This window comes from Aphelocoma coerulescens, chromosome 12 (assembly GCF_041296385.1).
Source record: "Aphelocoma coerulescens isolate FSJ_1873_10779 chromosome 12, UR_Acoe_1.0, whole genome shotgun sequence".
Lineage (NCBI taxonomy): Eukaryota > Metazoa > Chordata > Aves > Passeriformes > Corvidae > Aphelocoma > Aphelocoma coerulescens.
The window spans coordinates 12,499,309-12,521,041 of NC_091026.1; the positions used below are offsets into that span (position 1 = coordinate 12,499,309).

At 54.9% G+C, this 21,733-nt stretch overlaps 2 protein-coding genes across 6 annotated transcripts; one reads left to right on the forward strand and one right to left on the reverse strand.

The window, feature by feature from the left end:
* The first annotated feature begins 5,477 nt into the window (after positions 1-5,477).
* On the forward strand, positions 5,478-16,940 carry IMPDH2 (inosine monophosphate dehydrogenase 2). Of its 2 annotated transcripts, XM_069028458.1 has the most exons (15): positions 5,478-5,616; positions 5,704-5,752; positions 5,835-5,936; positions 6,131-6,205; positions 6,651-6,857; positions 8,910-8,997; positions 9,577-9,776; positions 10,862-10,952; positions 11,617-11,712; positions 13,052-13,123; positions 15,299-15,442; positions 15,615-15,759; positions 15,845-15,988; positions 16,366-16,449; positions 16,685-16,940. In XM_069028458.1, exons 1-15 carry the CDS (start codon positions 5,519-5,521, stop codon positions 16,704-16,706), a joined length of 1,617 nt encoding a protein of 538 aa, XP_068884559.1. In that variant the 5' UTR covers positions 5,478-5,518; the 3' UTR covers positions 16,707-16,940. The 2 variants fall into 2 exon arrangements, with proteins under 2 accessions (XP_068884559.1, XP_068884560.1); XM_069028459.1 differs by lacking the exon at positions 13,052-13,123 and having other exon boundaries at positions 5,479-5,616.
* A 1,206-nt stretch (positions 16,941-18,146) lies between these two features.
* On the reverse strand, positions 18,147-21,111 carry NDUFAF3 (NADH:ubiquinone oxidoreductase complex assembly factor 3). Of its 4 annotated transcripts, none has more exons than XM_069028463.1 (5): positions 21,093-21,111; positions 19,169-19,361; positions 19,016-19,082; positions 18,764-18,864; positions 18,147-18,637 (listed from the first exon to the last, which is right to left on the reverse strand). In XM_069028463.1, exons 2-5 carry the CDS (start codon positions 19,316-19,318, stop codon positions 18,545-18,547), a joined length of 411 nt encoding a protein of 136 aa, XP_068884564.1. In that variant the 5' UTR covers positions 19,319-19,361; positions 21,093-21,111; the 3' UTR covers positions 18,147-18,544. The 4 variants fall into 4 exon arrangements, with proteins under 4 accessions (XP_068884564.1, XP_068884561.1, XP_068884563.1 ...); XM_069028460.1 differs by lacking the exon at positions 21,093-21,111 and adding an exon at positions 20,211-20,303; XM_069028462.1 differs by lacking the exon at positions 21,093-21,111 and adding an exon at positions 19,741-19,800.
* Between the last annotated feature and the right edge of the window lie 622 nt (positions 21,112-21,733).

Consider the following 21,733-nt stretch of genomic DNA (forward strand, 5'->3'; position numbering starts at 1 on the left):
ACTTCTGTTGAAGGACCTGAATGTCTGCTTGCTGATGGAAGCTCAGTGCCAGGCTAGGAACATGGGATCTGTGAGATCAGACTGTCCTAATGTTCTGTGGCTTTACCCCAGGCAAATCCCCCTCTCTCCACCTTTTCAAATGCATCACACCAACGGCATGATGAAGGGGTAGTGGAGGGAAAAGGCCTTCCAGGAGCAGCATATGGCTTACTCCTGCAGTTTAGCAGCCTTTTCACAGTTTTTAACACAGCTGTGTAGCTTTTGGCATCATTCATGATCATAATCCCCAGCCCTGTAGCCTTGCCTTGCTGCATCTTAAATGGTTGCTGTATTTTATATCATTAACAAATAGTTTGCTCTTTTGAAGCCAGCAGGTAGCCGACTGTGCTTGAAATGGGAGATCACTTGCCAGGCTTGTTATTTGTGCCACCAGCTTCTTGGATGCAGAGAAATTACTCTGCTTCTTGAACTTGTCTTCCCTGCTTCTCCACCTCATGTCCCTTCCCTGTTCCAAAATATACAGATAAATATTTAAGTATATATTACAGTAAAAGAACTTAAACTTGTGTACAGGCAAGCAGCTTTCCTGAAGCCTCTGTTGTCCAGCACCTGTCTGTATTGAGAAGGAAGGTCTGCCCTCTCTGTTGGTTGTGCAGAGTGTAAATTGATGAGAGTAGCCATAATGTTCCCTGTCTTTGTGCTTGTGAGCAGTGTTGAGGTGTGCAGCTTAGAGAGACTTCCCAAGCCCGTGATGCTTCATACTGACATTGGTGTTCCTGAGGAGGCAGGTGTGCTTGAGTTAGCTGTCAGTATGAGCAGTTTGTTCCCTCTATAGGACTCTGTGCTCAAATAAGTACGTGCAGAGAGGTGAAGTAGCAATGCACTGTTGTTTTGTTTTAGACTCTTAGCTCAGTGTCTGCCCTCAGAACTAGGCCAGAGGAAAAGAGCCTGGAATCAGTGCCCAGATCCCAGTGGGTAAGCTGGGAAGATAATCCCCAGGGTGTGTGTAGTGCTGGCAGCAGGTACTGTCACCTCAGTTTGTCTGCTGGGAGCCAGCAGTTGCCCCCTGGTAGAGTGGCTGTTGGGATCACCAGTACTGCTTCAGCTGTCAGAAGCCTCTAATCCCCTCACCATATTGTAGTGACTGGAATGTCCATCTTTGGCCCTATACTAAGTCTTTGAAGACAGGGTTAGGGGCAGGCTCCCACTGTTCCAAGCAGTTGCATGTGCCTGCTGCACAGGATGCCCAGCAGGCACGCACAGAGTGACTTTCCCTTTCTTTTGGCAGTTTATCCCATCATCAGAGCAGAGTTGGAAAGCCTATTGCCTTGGTTGTCTCCATCAAATACAGTGGTTATTAAACAATCTGCCAGATATGCACTGTACCAGTTGCTTTACTGGGCAGCCTTGAGAGCCACCTCTTACACTAAAAATTGACAGAAGCTGCAATAACATGACAGAACTTTAGGGCAGTTGGAGGCTGGGGACAAACAGGAACTTCAGCTGAGCTTTCTGGGGAAACAAAATTCCATGTTACCTTAAAATTCTAGATTGTGCACTTTCCTTACCACCCTTAACTGCAAGATGATCTCAAGTCTTTGTAGGGGGAAGAGTTCTCCTTGATCTTGGACAATACTGGTTAAGAACAGGGAAATTTGGCACATGGTGAGCTGCGGAGATCTCCTGGTGACTGGTTTTGTCCTGATGGACTGGAGTGTTTCCATTCCTTTCTCATTGTCCACATGTACATAGGAGAGGATCTGCTGATGCAGAAGTGGACTGCTGCACTGTTCTGTACTGTCTCATCAGAATGTCCGCTGTGTTAACTTCATTCCCTATTTTTAGAGACAATCGATATACTGTGACTTAAGGATTATTTTCCTGGATCTGGCTTCTAGTCTGCCTCTCTGGAGCTAGTTTAAAAGGTACAGTATTTCTAGAATATAAATACTATGTTCTTTGATAGTGAAGAACATGATCTGCTCCCTTGTAGGGGCTTGTAGGAAGATGTGCACAGAGTAGCACAGAAGAGTGCCGTGGCTTAGGGTTGCTATCCATGTTCTGGGAAATGTTCCCGGTCAAACATGTAAAATAGCTTTTTAACACTTTCCTATAACCAGCTTGACCGCTGCTTAAAGGGCATTCCCCCTTGGCTCTGAGAGTGCCAAACTGCTTGTACTGCTCTTGTATGCGTGTATATATTGACAGGAAGTCTCCGTGCCCTATGCCTTGTACGAGACAGGCTGAAAATGCATCGATCCCTAAATAAATGGACCTGAGAAGTCAAGCTAGAGACTGTGTGTTGTTGATTTTGAACTGTGCCCATCTTGTCACTGTGGTATGAAAGAAACCATAGAAAGAAGAGACTGAGTGTTGTAAAGCACCTCATATTCTGACATGAGACTCATGTATTGGCTAAGCTCTTGACATTTAACAGTGTCCCTATCTTTAGGAAACTTGTAGCCTCTTACACGTGTCCGGAGCACCATTAGATTTTCATTTGCTTTCAAGAGGTCAAGCATTTCCTCTTTGGTGGTAATGGCTGAAGCAGCAGAGAGCAGACTAGAAAGTGGTTCTCCACTCCTGTCTGCAGTGTGTAAAGGGAATGGTCTAAGTAACTTCATAGGGCCCTCATCTATTGGCTGCCTCACCCCTAGAAGTCTGGACTTCAGAGGGGTCACAAGGTCTGAAGTAGTTCCTGAACTGTTCTGCCTTGGACAATACAAAAAGACTTCATCTGATCTAATAAGAATCCTCTTCTGCACTGTTGCTGCTAGGGCAGAAATCAAGACAGTCTTGTTCTCAGCTGCACCAGGGCTACTGTCTGCCTTGGCATACATAGAGAAGGGATGAGACCTTGAAATCTCCTATGCTGTGGTAAGAGCAGATCCAGAAATGGTAGAAAAGAGCCCCCTGGGTGTATAGGGGGTGGAGGGCTGCTGGTACTGTAGTTGCTCATCCTCTTGCTGGACCGAGTGCTGCTGGACACTGAATGGCTGTGCAGCTGTCCAGTCCAACCACATTCTTATGCGAGTTTAATAGTGACTGACTTGGAGTTAGTGCTTGGATTCCTAAATCACTGTTAAAGTGGGATATCAACTGTCTTCCACCTTATATGGGGCTTTTCTCCCCATCTTATTGCTGGAGCTGCTCCTCTCAAATATTAAAGGGAATGCACCTTATCCTGATGATTCAGCCTCTTCTGTTTTGCTGGTGCCAATGCTTAGGAAAGAGCCCTTCTCTGCTTGAACCTCTTCCTACCTTAAGGAACATCTCAATTCTTCCAGAAGTCTTGCTGACATGCTGCCCCCAAATCTCTGAAGCGATTGCTGTGTCCTTACTTGTCGGTTCCCTTTTCTGCGTGGCTGAAGCTCTGCTCTTGGCACTGCAGTCATGTTCCCTGTAACCCTGTGCACGGCAGCCACATTTGCCTGCTTCTCCCTTCCCGTTGGAGCTCATCAGAACGGGAAGGCAGATTAAACCCACTTACAGCAGCAATAAACCATGTCTAGAACTCGAGGGAACTGCAGGAGAGAATGAGGTGGAGGGGATGTCTCAAAAAGGCAGGGTCCAGTTGCAGCCCAGGGCCTCGCTTGATAATGAGTGTGCAGCCTATATGCAAAATACATCTTGTCTGTCCCTCCTGTGTTGACCCAGGTCTAAACAGCACATGTGATTGGCATCCTGCAAAGTGACCTTCAGAACTCTCCAGTAGCTTTGCCCCGTGAGTAACTCACACTACAAATCATTTTAAAGAGATGCACTCAACTATTTTTTTAATTTAATTTTACTCTTATATTCTCTGCTCTTTGTAATCTGCTTGGAAATAAAATGTTTTTCCCTGCAGCCTTTGTTGTAGTCTGTTTGAAAACCGTTAAACTTTGTCTGATGTTTCTGTTGGAACAGAAGCCAACATGCCTGTTTACTGCTGTGCCTGTGCAGTAGTGCAACAGCTCAGATCCATGTGTGCTTCCCAGGTAGGCTCAGCAAGCCTTTGTTAGCCTGTTCTTTTTAAAATAAGGGTAGAGAGCTGTTACACTGATCGTGGTCTGGCATGATGCCTCCTGTTCTGCTGATCTGTGACAGGTAATGCTGATTCAAGAGTGCATGTCCTTGGCAGGCGGTGCTTTCCGATCTCTGTTCATGTTTCCTGTGTCTTACAGCTGGGTAACACGAGTAACACATTTCTTGAAGCTGTTTTCTGATCTTTGGACAAGGAGTTAACTTGCTGCAGCAGGGAGTTTGTAGGCACAGGAGCACTGTTCTTTAGTCCCTGAACTAGTTAGCGTTAGACAGGGGTTATCTCAGCCAGTGTGTTATGGGGAGCAGGTGAGAAGGGGTGTGGTTGTCTCGTGTCCCTGGTGCTCTGTGACTGGATCTGGAATGTCACAACAAGCAAACCACGAGGAGGAAGTTTGTAACCTTCAGTACAGGAACTTTTCCTGATGCCCAAACGGAGCTGCAGGGATGGGAGCATCTCATCCTGGAAAAAGCCAACTGCTATGTCCTGCAAGGCTCCTCTGAGGCAGTTAGATCTGTGTTTGTGCCTGTTCCACTCCTCCAGGCACAGTCCTCCCCTCCTCCTGCTACTGCTCTTCTCCAAAATCCTCCCTCCAGCCCCGATCTGTGGCAGACATGAAGCTGCTACACTGCAATCCCCAGTGTGCAGCTATCCTCTTCACACTGCTTGTTTGTACAGCCTGGCCTGGTGGCTTCAGGAAGAGGGGGCTAATGCCTACCTGGGATCACCTTGGATCCTCTCTGGTGAGACTGCTGCCTCTCTCCTTTGTGCCTTTCATTCCCCTCGAGGTGCAAGACTTGCCTTGCTCCTGCCTTTTGACTTTCATCCTTTGTGCAGCTCCCTTTGACTTACAAAATTGCTTTGGATTCTGCTGGTTTGTCCCAGCTCTGCATCCACCACTGACCCAACAAGCCCTTTCTTGTCTTCTGAAACTGCAGGAGTACCTGGTGTTGGACTTGGCTCCCAACCCACAGTGTCTCTCTGTGCGTGTCACCATGTCACCCATAGCTGGGCTTTTTTAGGTGGTCTTCTAGCAGCTGTCACACTGTACTGGCGCCACAAGCTGGTGCCAGCCAAGCCAGGGCCTGGCACGCAGGGCTCTACTGGGCTGTACTGGAGTTCAGCTCTCCTGTTGCCTCCTACCGGTACACGGACCCGGCTGCTCGGCCTGAACACAGAACAGCCGCGATGACCCGATGTCACCGGGCTGAGCACCCACGAGCTCGGTGCTGAGAAGCTGCTCAGGAGGCACTGCTGGCGGCTGAGAGCGACAGCGGGGCCCGCTGTGTCCCCGGCACCGCCCGGGACAACGCAGAGCGAGAGCCGGGGCTGTGCCCCGCTCCGGGGCCCTCCACGGCACCAGGGGGCGCTATCGCCGCCTGCCCCTCCCGGAGTCGCTCTGCCCACGCCGTCGCGGGGCGGTCACAGCGGGTCCCTCCCGGCGGCCGTCGGGGCGCGCGTGCGCTCGGAGTGGCGGGGCGGGCACGCGGCGGGGCCATGGCGGACTATCTGATCAGTGGCGGCACCGGCTACGTACCCGACGACGGGCTGACGGCACAGCAGCTCTTCAGCTGCGGCGATGGGCTCACGTACAAGTGAGTGCGGCCGGCACGGGGGTGGGACCGGGACCGGGGCGCGGGGCCGCTGCGGTCGCTGACGCGTCTCCCCTCGTTACCCCGCAGCGATTTCCTCATCCTGCCGGGGTACATCGACTTCACGGCGGACCAGGTGGTGAGTGGCCGGGGCGGGGGAGCGGGCCGGGGCGGGGGTTGCGCCGGTGCCGCCGCTCACCCACCGCCTGCCTCCCCGCCAGGACCTGACCTCGGCGCTGACCAAGAGGATCACCCTGAAGACCCCGCTGGTCTCCTCGCCCATGGACACAGTCACCGAGGCCAGCATGGCCATCGCCATGGCGGTGAGTGCCGCCCCGCGGGCGGGTCCCGTGTGCCGCCCTCACCGAGCTGGCCGGGCAGGAAACGCTGCCTGAGGCACCCGTGTGTCTGCCCTGGGGTCCCCGCAGCCCTTCGGGGCGAGGCCGGGCCCGAGGGCTCCATTGGTGCAGCGCGGGGCAGTGTCTGCAGTGACTCACAGCCGCCTTTGTGTCCCCAGCTGACCGGGGGAATTGGGTTCATCCACCACAACTGCACCCCGGAGTTCCAGGCCAACGAAGTGCGGAAGGTGAAGGTGAGTGGCTGGAACGGCAGCACCAAACCGTGCTGGCACAGGGTTCTCTGTGGAGGTGGGCAACGGGTCTGGCCTCGCTGAATGAGCTGCATGAGGAGACTGCTGACTTGTGCCCGATCTTGGTGTTTCAGAGCTGTAGTGCTGCCAGGGTTTGCAGGCACAGCCCTCTTGTGTGCCAGGCACTTTCTATGGGCTGCCTGGGACTTGAGTCCTCCTGGTGTGGGAATATTCCCCATCGTTTCAGGGAGGATGGGGAGACACTTGGATTTTAACATTTAGGTGAGACTTGTTGCTGGTTTGAGAGTCGTCCTGTTGGTGAGCATGTGGCTGGGCTGGGTGGTTGCAGACCCGTGTGAGTGGCTGCAGTAACCCATGGTCATGTGCCTCGCTCCTGTCTGGCCTGGCAGTGCTGCTCAGCCTGGCTGCTGGATCTGCTTCCTTTCAGAAATACGAGCAAGGATTCATCACAGACCCCGTGGTGCTGAGCCCCAATGACCGAGTACGAGATGTGTTTGAAGCAAAAGCTCGTCATGGATTTTGTGGGATTCCCATCACGGACAATGGGAAGATGGGGGGCAAGCTGGTTGGGATCATCTCGTCCAGGGATATTGATTTCCTGAAAGAGTCAGAGCATGACCTGCCCCTTGGTGAGGTGAGAAGGGCTTGTGAGTACCTGATGGGTATGAGCACTATGTTAGGAAGGCATGTGGCTTGTGATAAGGAGAAAGGTGAGCGTGTGGCTGTGAGAGTGTTCTGCCAGTGGGAGGGAGCAGCTCCAGCTTAGCTCTGCAGATCTGTCTGTGAGTGTATTTCCAGGGAAGAGTGTCTTGTTCGTTTGCACTCTCTGAGCGACTCCTGCAGTGCAGACCATGCAGTTTGTATGAGTCGTGGGGGTTATCTTTCAGTGCTGTGGAAGCTCTCCTCTGCTTCACTAATTAGTTGTTGGCGTTCCTGGCTGCTGCTGTAGTGCCATACACTGGCACTGGCCAGCTCTGTAGCAGCTGTACTCTGCCCAACAAACCCTCCAAGTGCTGAGCTTCCTTTTCTGGGCTGTCCTTCCCTGTGTGCCTCATCTGGGTTACTTGCTCTTTCAAAGAACCCCCTGAACTTGCAGTCTGGCAGTTTGGCCTTCATAATGCTTTGCTGTCAGGCTCCCCTCATGCAGGAGAATGTTCTCTGTGATCCCTGTTACACAAGCTGTGTAACTGGAGATCTGTGGCGCTGTCAGGTTACACCCCCAGTGCCTCTTGGCCACGCTTTGCTCTTGACTCACAAATATTTTTAGCTCTTGCTGACCAAACCTGGTGTCACATGCTGATCCCTGTTTGGTTTGAAATCGGCTACAAATACCTGATACGAAAGCCTTAAACCAGGAGTAGGTTATAAAAGTGCACGTGGCCCTTCAAAGCAATGCTGCCCCTTCAGAGGAGCCGGATAAGAATCTTCCCTCATCCTTTACATGGGTCATTCAGCACTGCAGAGCAGGAAACTTGCTGCTGTCAGTGTCTGGTGCTTGTCCCTGTCACCAGGCAAGGCCAGGGGAACGAATGGTTTCCTCAATCTTCTCTCCACTGGCAGTCCAGCAATCATCTTACTGAGCCATTCATTGCCATCCACTTAAACACATGGGTTTCCTATAGCATAGGAAGCGCATGAATCCCAGAGACTTAGGAAGTGGGGATTAGCTTCTCCTGAGATGTGGGTTCTGTCACAGCATTTTGGGCAGATGCAGGCATGGTCAGCCTCTTTCCTGATGCAAAATGTCTGTTCTTATGGTATAAATAGCTAAAATGTTCCCTCTTTTCTTTGTGCGCAACTGATGTACCTTCCTGAAGGGTTACAGAGTGTTCCCTTTTAGCTTTGCCCAGCCTTCTCAAATAACCTTTCATGGGGACCTGGTGATCACAGAATGCTGTGGTTGGAAAGGGACTTGGAAGTCTCTTGTCAAGCCACCTGCTCGAGGCACGTTCTGCTGGAGCAGGTTTTGTGGGGCTGTGTCTAAATCTCCAACGATGGAGATTTCATTATCTCTCTGGGCTGCTCTCCCAGTGGGAGACCACTGTTGTGGTGAAAGCCACCATACTAGGTCAGATGTTCCCCTGTTGACCACTGTCCAGCACTGCCCTTTGTTTTCCACCGTGTTTTGGTGCTTGTTTGTCAGAGTGAGCGTGGGTGAGCATATTTGGATTGATGCAACTCCTTTGCCCCACTGACCTTACCAGCAGCAGCAGTGGGTTATTCTGGGCAGAGCCCTTCCAGGGCCTGTGCACTGGAAATGCTGCCTGAAAACGAGATTGGGGGCACCATTTCTGCCACAACAGCATGAGACTCTGAAGGTGTCTCCAGCCCTTATTTGCATGTGCTTCACTTAAAAGGGAGGGCTGTTAGGATGACGTCCCAAATAAGGGTCATCTGAGAGTTGTCCCTTGTTTCTAGGTACTTTCACTTGTCTTCCTGAGGCCTTCTGCCATCTCCTGTTTCCAGTGCACTAATGGGCTTGGGGCCTGATGCCAGTGCTCACATGGGGACAGCACACTGGAGGCTTTTCCTGTGTGTTTCTGGAGGCGTGTTGCTGTGCTGTGGACTCTTTGTGGAGCACTCCTGCATGGCTGCTGCGGAGCGTTTCACGTGGGCAGGGGGGTTTGATATTTTCAGATCAGTGTGAAGGAGTTCTTGTAACTTTTTATCTTCTCCCACCCACTAGATTATGACAAAGCGGGAGGATCTTGTTGTGGCCCCAGCTGGCGTAATGTTGAAAGAAGCAAATGAAATTCTGCAAAGGAGTAAAAAAGGTACCTGTGGCCATCTGGGGCACAAGAGAGAGCTGTGGAAGCGCTAGGCTGGGGCAGCAGTGGGTGAATGTGTGCACACAGTCCCTGCATGGGTGAAGCATGGGAGAGGATAGTGAAGAGAATCCCTGCAGCCCTGTGCCAGGGTACAGAGTTCACATGCCTTCATCTCAAATATGTTTGGAGTTGAGGGATTCTTGGCAGCCCAGTATTTGGCTGTCCATCCACTGTCTTTGATTTTCTCTCCTGGCCTTCACATTTCAGCACTCAGTTCTGCTCTCTTAGGGTTTATTAGTTTGATTTTTAATAGGGTGTTGTGCATCTAATTATTAAAAAACACACACTTGATCTGTGGTTAATGTAAAAATACTGAGTTCTTCTCCAATCCTGCAAACTCCTTTATCTGTTTCTTGAGCCAGGGCTGCTGGCATCCATGGCCAAGCAAGATTTGGTAACACACCTCTGAGTCTCCATCTTATGGCAGTTTCTGCCTGCCCACTGCTCCTGGTCTGCTGCACTGCTCTGAGCTAACGTCTGTCTCCTGCACAAATCTGCAATAATGTTCTTTCTGTCGGTTTCCAGGCAAGCTGCCAATTGTTAATGAAGATGATGAGCTGGTGGCTATCATTGCCCGCACTGATCTCAAGAAGAACAGGGACTATCCTCTGGCTTCTAAGGACTCCAAGAAGCAGCTGCTCTGTGGTGCCGCTATCGGGACCCACGAGGATGACAAGTACCGGCTGGACCTGCTGGTGCAGGCTGGCGTGGACGCTGTCGTGCTGGTGAGCACCCATGGGGCACCCATGGGCATTGTGTCAGCCTGGGACACTGGGGGTGAGTCCCCGGGCTGGATGAATGTCTCTGACAGTGTGGCAGCAGCGTGGCACTCACTGTCTTTGTCACAGGCCTTGGCGTGTTAGAATATAGCAGTTTGTTGACCTCTCAGTCTTGTTCAGGTTAGAATCGTCAAATTGTAGGGTTTCCTCTTGCCTGGAGACTTACGTGACCTGGAGGGAGTTTGTAGGGTGCATTGAAGCCCTGAAGGCTGAGAAGAGAAACACTGTCGGTTAATACAGAATCATCTACAAATACCTCTTGCACTCTGCCACCAGCCTCTCTGATATTCCTGACTAATTTTGAATGCTCGGCTTCTTACAGTTTCCCTTTATCCCTTTGGTGTTCGTTACTGTGTTACTCTCTTACTGATGCTCAGGAGTGATCCGTGAGCCCAGAGTTGCTCTGCTGGTTTCCCTTTCTGGCCTGTAAACTTTCAGGCACAGTTGTCACTGCCTGTATTTGCACATGGTTGTCTCATCGATCGTGATCCTGTGCGTCCGGTGTGCTCTGAGGGCATGGCTGAGCAGTGGGAAATGTTTAACAGACATGATTTGACTGGGTCATGGAGGCTGGCAGGGCCTGAGTGCTCAGTGCTCAACATCTGGTATTTGAGCTGCTCTGCTGCACAGTGGGGAGGTGCATCCCCTCACCAGCCCTCTTGGGTTTCACAAGGAACATTCTCCATTTCACCTGTAGTTTGAGACAGGACTGACAATGTCCTGCTGGTAGAGCCAGATGGTTCTTATCCACAGCCAGATGTTCTGCTTGTTGCGTTCTGTAGAAGCTACAGGATTAAACATGAAGGATATTACTGAAGACTTTACAATAAATTGTCTTGTACCGGGAAGGTACATTCCTGTCTAGGCAGCAGCTTCTCCTGGGGTTCTATGCCCAATGTGGGGAGTCATTTTGCCCATTTACCCAGCTTAGCAGAGACCCCAGCAAGCAGAGTGAAGATCTGAAGCTTTTCTGAAGCTGCATTTGTAATCTGCAGAAATTCTGGTTGAAACTGATTTTCTTTCTGTTGCAGGATTCCTCTCAGGGGAACTCCATCTTCCAGATCAATATGATAAAGTACATTAAGGAGAAATATCCCAACCTACAAGTTATTGGAGGAAATGGTAGGCATGTGTTGAAGACTCTGCTTGTCTTTAAATGACGTTTGTTTCTTAGATACAGAGGGAGCTGCAGGGATGTGAACGGAATGGTCATCTTGGTAAATGTCTATGAACTTAAAATGGTTTCCTCTGGCTTGTAGAATGGAGCAAGACCACTGTAGACACAGGGTAGTACCTTACAGCTGCAGATACTTAGAAACCTTTGTTCTGCAGCACAGTGTGCTACAGTCCTCTGTAGCACATTACACATTAGCTTATTTTACACACCAGTTTAAAATTTTGCATAATAATGAATATTGCTTGATGTGGAAATCTAATGGCAATTTTCCCTGCCTCTTGACAGCAGAGTCCAGTGGTCCTTGTCTTTACCTGATGTTGCTGTTACCCTGTACTCTGCCCTCCCTACTTCATGTGGCCCAGAGAGTGCTTGGGGCCATGCTGTGACTTCTGCTGCCTCAGCCTTTGGGTGGAAGTGTGTTGCAGAATAGCCTAAGGGGGCAGTGTCACCTCACCCACTGGGGACAGTTGGGGCAGAAACTTACTGCTCCTCCCAGACAGGCCGCCCTGGGCAGGGGATGTTGGAGGCCTTGGGGGGAACCTCGAGGGCAGAGAGGTGTTGTTTGGAAATGTGCTTGTCTGTTTTCAAACCGATTTCTGCTCCCCACAGTGGTGACTGCTGCTCAGGCCAAGAACCTCATTGACGCGGGGGTTGATGCCCTGAGGGTTGGAATGGGCAGTGGTTCCATCTGCATCACACAGGAAGGTAAGAGAGATCAGCTGCTTCCTAAATAGGCTGAAGATACCTATTATTAGAAATTCAGTGCTGAAAAGCAGCATGGCTGGGATGGAATTCTCCCGTTGTGAGGGCAGTGTCCCAACAGCAAGACCAGCAAGACGTCTTCCACCCGCTTTGTCCAGGACTTCCAACCTTTGGGGTGGCAGCAGCAGCAAAGGCATTTCCCAGTACTGACCGAGACTGAGTAGAGCCGGTGTGGCAGATGGTGGCTTTGCCTGAGGGGAGCTGCTGGCTCAGTGTGGGATGGGGCTGGTGGGCAGCTCTGCAGGGAGAGGGGGTTACTGGATCCCGAGTGCTGATGGGTGAAGTGTACTGGCCTGTCCATTTTCCCTTCTGGCAGCAGTGTGCGTGATGCTTGAATATTGATCTGGGCTCAGTGCCTTTGCAATTTCCAGGCCAAAATGGGATTTCTTGCTTTTGTCTCTGCAGTTAGAGCTTGTGTGAGGCAGAGACTGTCACCCTTAGTTAAAAAGCAAGAGGGGTATCCCCTAGGGCCTGAAGAAAGTCTGTTGTGGGGACAGACTCAGTCCTTGAGTGTTGAACCTCTGGTGGGGTACAGAGAGGTGGCGCAGGAAGGTGCTGCAGTCCACAAGCACGTCCTCTCTCTGCTTTCGTCCTTGGTCTGTGCCACAGGAGGCAGCAAGTGAGCAGCTGCTGGCTGAAGATGCTGCATTAGCTCTGCCCTTTCCAGCTTGGAGCCTGTGAGCAGCCCTGGACCTGTGCTGCATTCCCGCTTTGCCTGGCTGCAGGGGATTCCTAGTCAGGGCAGTCTGTCTCAGGTCAGCTTTCTAAGGAGGGGGGTAGTATTGTTGGGCTGACACTTCATAGCCAGAACAGAACCAGGACACACATGTCCTACCCAGGCTCCGAGACAAGGGCACGCTCTGATCTGCAGAGAGGTGAATGTCCCGGCGGTTCCTCCAGCTGCCCCAGGAGATAGGGTTGGGTGCTGGTTTTGGCAAAGGAGCAGAGCAGAGGTAGAGCATGGTGCTTCACAGGAGATGTGGTTGCAGAACTCTTGCCTGCAGCTCCCCAGGTTTTTGGCCCTGTTAAGGGCAAGAACTCTGGCTTTTTGGGGTAGGTGTCACCTTTCTGGGTGGCTGCTGGGGTAGGGCGAGCATGTGCTGTGCATAGCCGGGCCTGGCTGCCTGGGATCTGGCCTCTGGCTTGGCTCAGGCTAGGAAGGGTCTGCAAAGTCAGCTCTGTCCCACACCGTATGCTCTGCCCAGTAGCAGGTCACTTCTGGGGTCCTTTGTTCTGCTGCTGTTCTTCTGTCTCTAAAATGTGTGTGTTTGTTTTCGTTTAGCTGCTCCAAAGATCCCTCCAGACCTAAAGTCCCACAGCCCCAAATGCCCTTCTACTGTCACGGGCACCTATAGTAAGTCACTTGCCCTGTTCCCAACCCTAATTATGTGTCTTGAAGCAGGACCCTGATTTGGCTGCACATGGCCCTACTGCTTGTTTGAGAATAATTTAGCTGTAGATGCACTTGGGGTTTTGTGGCTTTGGATACTGGTTTTGAATCTGAAATGAAATCTGAGAAGCCTTTCTGATTTTGTAAAGCAGAATCTGAACTGTCCAAGCTGAGGGAACTCAGGCTTGTCCTCTCCACTCCAAAATCCAGTTAGGAGCCTGACTGGGCTTTCTGACTGCACTTTCTGGATTCCTAGCCAGGCATGCTCCTGCTGATCCCAGTACTGGGAGGTGATCCCTGAGCAGTCCTCAATTGTGCTCAAAATGTAACCCTAGTTCTGGGGAAGTTGTGCACTGGCCAAGCTTCCCATGAAGCTGGCTCCCCTGAGTTATGGAGGGACTTCACCACGCATGGCCACCTTGGCAGCTGCGTCCCATCTTTCCCCACCAAGTCTGGAGAGAAGGGGCTCTTGCCTGCCCAGCACAAGGTGCAGTGTTCTCTGCTCTGATGCTACCAGATCAAGCAGCCCCTGCAAGGCAAGCTTAAGCTTTGTCCTTTCTCCTAGTTGTGACACACCTCAAGGGGAGAGGTTTACTTTTGCAGATCCTGGAAGGTTTTCTCTAGCAGATGATTTTGTAGGGCCACCCTTTGCCAATACACTAAAAGGGACAAACCCTCGCCCCGACTGTGTGATGTGTGTGTGCTCAGAACCCTGCTTGGGAAGCCTGCGCTCCGGGGCTGTGGCACTGGGCACTGGGACAGTCGGAGAGGTGCGCTGCTCCCAGGGGCCCTGAGCCAAGCTGTGCTTTAAAAGGGCTGGTCTCTGTGGTTGCACTTGAGAGGTTTCTGCAGGCCCTGCACTGTCTATAGCACAATCCCATAGACCCTGGACTCAAGACCCTCCAGAAATGGGTGTTTCTCTCCACAGAGCTCTTCCGTGGCAGTGTTTTGCAGCTGCAGTGTCGCCTTCAGCAGTGCAGAACTGTGCGAGACCATCTCTTTAAGGGCATTGATGATAAAGCTGGCAGCCTCTCCCTGGCTGGCTGAGCCTGAGCTGAATGCTGGGGTCTGATTAAATTCAGTTCTTTAACAATCTCAGCCTGGAGTCTGGCTTCCCTCCCTCAGCAGCTGCTGCTGAGTGCTGGGAGCAGAGAAACTGCAGCATCCTGGCCCCAGCAGGCCTCTGCCAGGGACGTGCTGCCAGCACTGCTGCCGTGCAGGCTGAACCACACCTGGAGTTCATGCTCCAAAGTACTAATACTGCATGCCCTTAATCTTACCCAGTTTATTGGACTAACCGTGACTGGAGAAAAGTCTTCCAGCTGATCATGGGGAAGGGAAGTCTCCCTGAGAAAAGCTTATCTCAGTGTTCTTGCATGCCTGTGGCTGACAAATGTGTTACAAGACATGCCTTGTGTTGGTTTTCCTCACATAAGGGGAAGCCTCTTAACTGCTACCAACTGGGAAGAACAAGTAAATCCAAAGCTGGTAACTCCCTCCCCATGGGACACCTAAACTTGATGGAATCCTTGCTACATTGCAGGGCAGGAACATAAATTATTACCAAACCATTCTGCCCATTTCCTTTTCCACTGCTGCATGTGTGTTTGTGTGTGTATGCAGACCTGTATGTATAGATATATTTATATCTATACCATATACAAGCATACCAGCTCTCTCCCAGCCAACTGCCTTTCCATTCAAGAGACACATCATACAGATGCTGGGTACATGGACAAGGGGTCTGGCAGCTCCAGGAGAGAGCAAGCAGTGGGACATGGCTACATGCCAGAGATGCTTTGGAGAGGGGCTTTTGGAGTTTGCTTTATTTCCTTCCCAAGCTCCCCACACATCTGCTGTGCACCAGGATGAGCCACAAGTCTCGTGTGATCCCAAGCATCTGATCAAAGACCCCAGTCCCAAGGTCACTCAGCTTCTTGGAGCTAAGGGCTGTGAGGATGTCTCAACAGGCATCTCCCGGGCATCTGCTTCTCTTGCAATTCAGCCTAGGGAAGGAGCATCCAGGGATTTGTGTGTTCTGAGTGCTGGAGCATGTGTGTGCTGGAAGCCTGAAAGGGCCTGCTTGGACAGGGATGTGCTGCTGTGTGGAGCTCATCCTGTGTGTGCTCTGTCCCGCAGTGCTGGCGTGCGGCCGTCCCCAGGCCACCGCGGTGTACAAGGTGTCCGAGTATGCCAGGAGGTTCGGCGTCCCTGTGATTGCCGATGGAGGGATCCAGACGGTTGGGCACATCGCCAAGGCGCTGGCACTTGGGGCCTCCACAGGTGAGCATCATTGTAGGAGTCTCCTAGGAAGTGTTTCCATATGGCATCACACTGGGCATGAGGGCATTTACCTGCTGGAGGCATGGGAGCTGCAGCCAATGCTGTGCCCAGCGACCCTGAGGGATTTTGCCACCACTGCTGATGTGCTGTTCCTGGTGATATCTTGTGCCAGTGATGATGGGCTCTCTCCTGGCTGCCACCACGGAGGCCCCAGGCGAGTACTTCTTCTCGGATGGCATCAGGCTGAAGAAATACCGCGGCATGGGCTCCCTAGATGCCATGGACAAGAACTTGGGCAGCCAGAATCGGTATTTCAGGTCAGAGATGGTACTTTGGGGCAGCAGATCAAGCTTTTGGGGCTTCTCTGCTTCACAAATATCCTTGATTTGTGCTTTCATGCAGTGAGACAGACAAAATCAAAGTGGCCCAGGGGGTCTCCGGTGCAGTGCAAGACAAGGGCTCTATCCATAAATTCATTCCATACCTAATTGCTGGGATCCAGCATTCCTGCCAGGATATCGGTGCCAAGAGCCTGACCCAAGTCCGGTGAGTGCTTCCCCATGCCTGTACTCTTTGTTAGGTCATGGTCCTGCTGTTTGGAGTCTCTGGGCAGCTGTACTCAAGCTGTGGTGTGTTCTGGATAGTTAGTAGCCATCTTCCCTCATATCCAGTGGGCACTTCATCATGGATCTGCCAGCCCCAGCGCTGCAGGAGTGTGGTCTCTTGCTGCATATTCAGCTGGCTAGGCTCAAAATGTTTGGGTTACATTACCCAGCCTGGTTCTTGAGAGCACAGCAAAGACCATTCTGGCCACGGCTGGAGGAACCAATGACCCTCATCCCAGCTGTTCCAGCTGAGCATATGCCAGAGCACTGTCTTCCCTGGACTCTGCCTGGTTTGTGATGGGTGTCCTTCCCCCTCAGAGCCATGATGTACTCAGGAGAGCTGAAATTTGAGAAGAGGACGACATCTGCCCAGGTTGAAGGAGGGGTGCACGGCCTCCATTCGTAAGTGCTTCTGGCAGGATCCTTGCTTGTCACCTCGGGGGGGTGTTGTGGGTTTGAAACAGCCACCCTGTACCTCAGCTACCATGCCCTTGGCTTGCCCTGGCACCGCACAGCCGCATCAGCTGAGGCTGTTCCCCTCCCTGGGCTGGCAGGATCCATTCCTTACTGCACCCCTGTCCCTACCCTGGGTGAAGTGGGTCAGTAAAGGGGCTCCCTGGTGCTGCTTCCCTCGCAGGTACGAGAAGCGCCTCTTCTGAAGAGATTGTCTGTGTCTGTCCTTGTGCCACTCAGCTCTGCGCTGCTCCGCGCGGGAGCTGCTCTTGCTGCAGAAGTGCCATTATTCTGGGCTGCCTGGAGCTCCTGCCATCTTTAGCTTTCTGACCACCCACGGGGCCCACCTTCCACCTGGGAGCTGCGATCCTGGGCTGGAGCCTTGCACATGTTGGCCATGTTTTACAATAAAAAAATTAAAAGATGTGCAGTTGGTGTCAGCCCAGAGCCACTCTTCCTTCTTTACCTCTCTTGCTTTCTTTCCTTGGCTCTGTCCCTTGCTTCCCACACCCTCAGGAGCAGCTGATAACCCCAGAAGGGACTGTGTGCATGTGAAGGGCAACAGGGAGGGGAGAGCCCTGAGACAGGGTTGAGTGGGTAACACAGTATGGCTTCTTTAAAAATCCTTCCTGAGAGCAGAAAACAAGGGCTGGGCTGCTGGGCAAGAAAGCAAATCGTTTTACAGGGCCATTATCTCCTGCTGGGAGCTGCCAAACCCAGCTGTGGCAATAGCCAGAATGCTACAGGACCCCATTCCTGGTCCAGCTGCTCCATTCTCCTTCCCCTAAACTTCTTGTAATTGCCACACCTCCAGGCCCAATGGTTGCACCCCCTTGGGCTGTTCACCGTGTATTACCTGCCCAGGCTCCACAGAGCGATTGTTTGCCAGAAGGTGGGCAGTGCACTGGGAGCGGCACAAGTTTATAAAGGAGCTGGTCTGCATTTCTGCAGGCCTGAGCAGTGTAAACCTCCCTGGCTTGGCAGGTTACCTGTGCTTGCAACACCAGGAGCCAGAAGTATTTTACACCTGTATCAGTCGTACATGTCCCACACATCACTCCTGCTGAAGTGTGTGTTTATCATCAGTGGTTTGGGGATGTCAAATTTGATTTACACGCTAAAACCAGAGCCTTGACTACAATGCCATTGTGTCGGTGTCACACACTCATTAACACGCTCATTAAGACACTTGTTAAGCAAAGCTACCCTAGCCTTGCAGCTGCATCCCCTGCCTTTGCCTGCTAAGGTGGCAGAGCTCGGGGCATGAGGCTTCTGTTAGGTACGTGTACCCTCTTCCCCAGGGGTGACATCCCCAACCATGAACCAACCAATGGTGGGACAGGACAGTGACCCTTTCCATGTCCCCTGCTGGAGCTGAGCCTCCCAGGAGAGGGGATGCAGCATCCTTGGACCAACACCACCCACGGGACAGGGGTGCTGGGGTGGTAAAAAGCCCCATGGGAAAGTCCAAGCCAGGCCAGCACCAGCTGGGACACACCAGTTGCTGGTGCTGGCTGTGCTCAGGGAGCTGCTGGTGTGTGGCATCCCACCACCACACATGCTGCCCCAGTGCCCAAGGTGAGCACATGCCCCATCAACTTGTTACAGCCTCACTGTGCTGTGCATTAACCACCACACAGTTTCTTGTACTTGCCATTTACATGTATTTTCTTCATGGAGCCCCCGATGTGCCCGGGGGTACAGTTCGCCGCACCAGCCTTCACCCTATCTCAGGGTGAGGCGTCCTGCTGCCAAGGTGAGGGTATGACCTTGGCAGGGCTGTGGGAGCAGTGCTGCCAGCAAAGCCTTGTGCTGTGCCCCACAGTCCCCAGCCCAGACTGGGCAGGGACGCCAAGAAGCCAGGGAATGCAGGGAAGAGCTAAGCCCACTATCTCACAGCCCGCCTGTGTGCAGAGCCATCACCCAGCTGGCAGCTCCAGACAGTTCAGTCTGGAGCGTTTCTCAGTTGGGAGTGGTGATGTCGGGGGCTTCAAGGCAGGCAGGGGAAGGACCACTGAGCCCACATGGGCATGGCAGGCAGTGCCTACATCCCGTAGGTGCCCCGCGGAGGGATGAGCCCAGCAGCCACCACGCGCCTTTCATTCATTAGGAAGTTGAAGGTTGCACATGCATTTGCCTGTGAATAGAAAAAGGGAATGAGTGAAGCTCCAGCCCTCAAAAGGAGACTCGGTTCTTCCCCATAAGGTATATGACCCCCTCCCTCCCTTTCAATGGGGTGCTGTCTGTGCTCACCCTTCCTTACCGTGTCCTGCACCTCCACAGCAATCCCGCACTCCCGCATCTGCTTCAGCGTGGCGGGGTGGAGCCGCTCCACCCTGTCCCCTGTGCCCAGCACCAGGATCTCTGCAACGAGGGCACGACAAGGGTGGGCAGGGCAGCATTCGAGCTGCCTCGCCCCGGACCTGCCCTTCCTGCAGGGACCGATGGCTCCCGCACAGCCACCCCGACAGGGGCCCGAAGGGAAGGCAGTCCGCGCCCCTCCTGCCCCGCGTACCTATCTGGGGCTCCAGCAGCCGGAACAGCGACAGGCTCTCGTGCGAGATGTCCCGGTGGGACCCAACCTGCGGGAACACAGCGGGCGTTGAGGGGGGCTTCCCCCGGTGCGCGGTGGGGACCGGCAGCCCCCGTCCCGCCGCCGGGCACTCACGTTCCACTGAAGGATGCTGCGAGGCAGGACGGCGCAGGGCCCCACCACGACGTCTCCGCTGATGGTGAAGCCGCGGGTGCTGTAGCCCTCAATGAACATGATGTTCGGGGACTCCGGCTCCAGCACCATCACCCGCGTTCGCTGGTACATCTCATCATCCGCCGGCGTGAGCCGGTGACCCCGGCAAGGCGCTCTGCGGGGACAAGGAGCAGCTGGGACACGTGGGGCCCACGGACACTCCTCGGAGACCCTACGGCGCCCTACAGGCACCGGTCCCGGTCGCAGGGCAGCCGCGGTGCCGGTACCTGCCCGCCGCCCGCCCCACCACCGGCACGAGCCGCCGCAGCGCCGCCACCGCCGCCATGGCCGCGACCCCGCCGGAACCGCCGAGCGGCCCCGCCCCCGCCGCTACCGCCCCCCGGCGGCCGGGGCCGGGACAGCGCCACCAGGGGAGCGGGGTCGGAGCGGGGCTCCCGGGGACACTGCGGGGTCCCCCCGCCCGCGGGTCCTGAGGGGCGGGAGGGCAGCGACACTCACACACCCCCCGCCCCCGGGCCCGGGCGTGCCCCGACCTGCAGCGCCCGGGTAGGCGCCGGAGCGAAACCGAAAGCGGCCAGCGGCGGGGCGGTAGCGGCACGGCGGGAGCAGGGCGCGGGCTGTCCTGCTGGAGCCTCCCCGGCCCCGCCGCCGGGAGGGGCTGTGGACCGGCCCGGGCTGCTGTGCCGAAGGCTGCGGGGCCGGAGGTGAGAGGGGAGCGGGCGGCTCCCCGGGCGGGAGGAAGCGGGCCCGGGTCTCGGCTGCGCTCCTGGGTCGGCCCCGCCGGTGTCCCGGGGCTGCCCCAGGCTCGGCGCGGCGCCCCGGTTCCCCGCGTGCCCCACTGCGGGCGGCTGTTGCCAGTCCGGGCTGAACGCCCCGAGCCGCCGCCGGGACCTCCCGCCGCACCCTCCCCCCTCCTCCTGCCGCGCTCGGTGAGGCCGGTGGCACTGCGGGCTCAGAGGTACCCTGGGGCAGGGGACCCATGTCCCCCACCTGTGTCACCCACCCTGAGCCAGCCGTAGCCTGACACTGCAGGGGAGCTCCCCGGCAGTGGCGGCTGGGCATTTCCCGCCGCCGTGCCGTGCCGTGCTGTGCCGTGCCGTGGGCATCAGGAATTCCCACAGCCGGCAGCCTTGGCCAGCGCAGGGTCCCAGGGATCCCCGGGCGACACCGCGAGAGCTCCGCATGGGGCCGGTGGGGTTCCTCACGCGGTTTCAATTCCCCCCATGGCGGTTCCGAGGGTTCCTCCCCGGGGCCGGGGGCTGGGGGCGCTGGCAGCGGCGGGGCCGGACCGGACCGTGCCGCCTCTGGGCGCAGGTGCCGGGGCAGGTGCCCTCCCTTGGGGACGGCTCGTGTTTCCGGGCCCCGTCGGGGGCTGATGGGGTGGCACCAGTTGCTCCAGCCCCACCGGGGCTTTGTTCGGAGCCGTTTCCTTTTGGCTCGGTCGTGCCGCCCTCCCCTTGGCACCCGGCCCGCGGCGCGGGGGAAGCCGGCAGCACAACCCCGGTCTCTGCCAGCACCCCCGGCCACACCGGCCCGGCGGCGGCTCCCACGCATCTCCTCCGCCCCGGTCCCCGCCGGTAAGTCGCCCTCTCCCCTCTTAGCCCACCGACTGCCCTAGGGTCGGGGTGGCATGGCGTGGTGCCCGTGCCCATCCCTCCGCGGCGCCAGCGCGGGCAACGGAATCCCAAAAGCAGCTGTTCCCGCTGTGCCCAGCTGCCCTGGGGTTTCGTTACCCGCGCTCGCGCTCTCGCCCCCCACGCCCCTCATTCCTGCCCTCCACCCTGTGCTTGGGCGAGAGCCGCGTGTCCCACTCCAACCCCTCCTGGGGCTGGGGCAGCGCCTGGGGCCACACTGGGAGAAGGGGGGTATCGGGATGGGGGCTCACCGGTGCCCAGCCTCGTTGCTCAGCCCCTGCACCGGGCTGGGGGCTCTTCTGTTTCTTGTGCCCCCAACAGCTAAAAATAGCAGCTGGCTTCCTGGGAGAGTATGAGGAGCATGGCTGCTTGGCCACAGGGTGGATGTGGTCACCTGCACCAGGGTGGATGTGGTCACCTGCACCAGGGTGGTGCAGGCTGTGTGACACTGCCAAACTTCCTGCCCATGCCAGCTCTCCCTGGCCCCCGCAGCACCTCAGTGCCTGCAGTGGTGGGCAGGATCCAACCCCTGGAGAGAGATGGCTTTGGAATGACACGATCACTCCCGCTGAGCAGGCAGCCAGAGAGCCATCGGGGATGTCGTGTCTGTCCAAAGCTCTTTCGGCACCTCTGAGAGCCCTCCCCAGGCCGCTGCGCTGCCAGGGCCCACGTGGGCGGCCTGCAGGGATGCTCTAGGGATGTGGATGGATCCAGCCTGGACCCACCTTGAGTGGTGACACAAGGTCCAGCAAGTTGCCCTGGCCAGGCAGGGGTCCTGGGCAGCTCCTGTCCTGCGGACAGTCAGCAGTTGGTCTGGTGTGAGCAGCGATTCTCAGATCACCTCTTGGCTGTGGGTGGTGCAGGGAGCACCCCACCATGGCAGGGCTGGGGG

What these genes read in the sequence shown, in the direction of transcription:
- IMPDH2 (XM_069028458.1), top strand. Translation starts at nt 5,519, where the DNA reads ATGGCGGACTATCTGATCAGTGGCGGCACCGGCTACGTACCCGACGAC. An exon ending in ACGAAGTGCGGAAGGTGAAG is followed by an intron (nt 6,206 to 6,650) that starts GTGAGTGGCTGG and finishes GCTTCCTTTCAG; the next exon opens with AAATACGAGCAAGGATTCAT. An exon ending in AAGAGCCTGACCCAAGTCCG is followed by an intron (nt 15,989 to 16,365) that starts GTGAGTGCTTCC and finishes CTTCCCCCTCAG; the next exon opens with AGCCATGATGTACTCAGGAG.
- NDUFAF3 (XM_069028460.1), bottom strand. Translation starts at nt 20,269, where the DNA reads ATGCCCAGCCGCCACTGCCGGGGAGCTCCCCTGCAGTGTCAGGCTACG. An exon ending in CAGGCTACGGCTGGCTCAGG is followed by an intron (nt 19,362 to 20,210) that starts GTGGGTGACACA and finishes TTGTCCCCGCAG; the next exon opens with AGCGCCTTGCCGGGGTCACC. An exon ending in GCTGCTGGAGCCCCAGATAG is followed by an intron (nt 18,865 to 19,015) that starts GTACGCGGGGCA and finishes CCCTCGTTGCAG; the next exon opens with AGATCCTGGTGCTGGGCACA.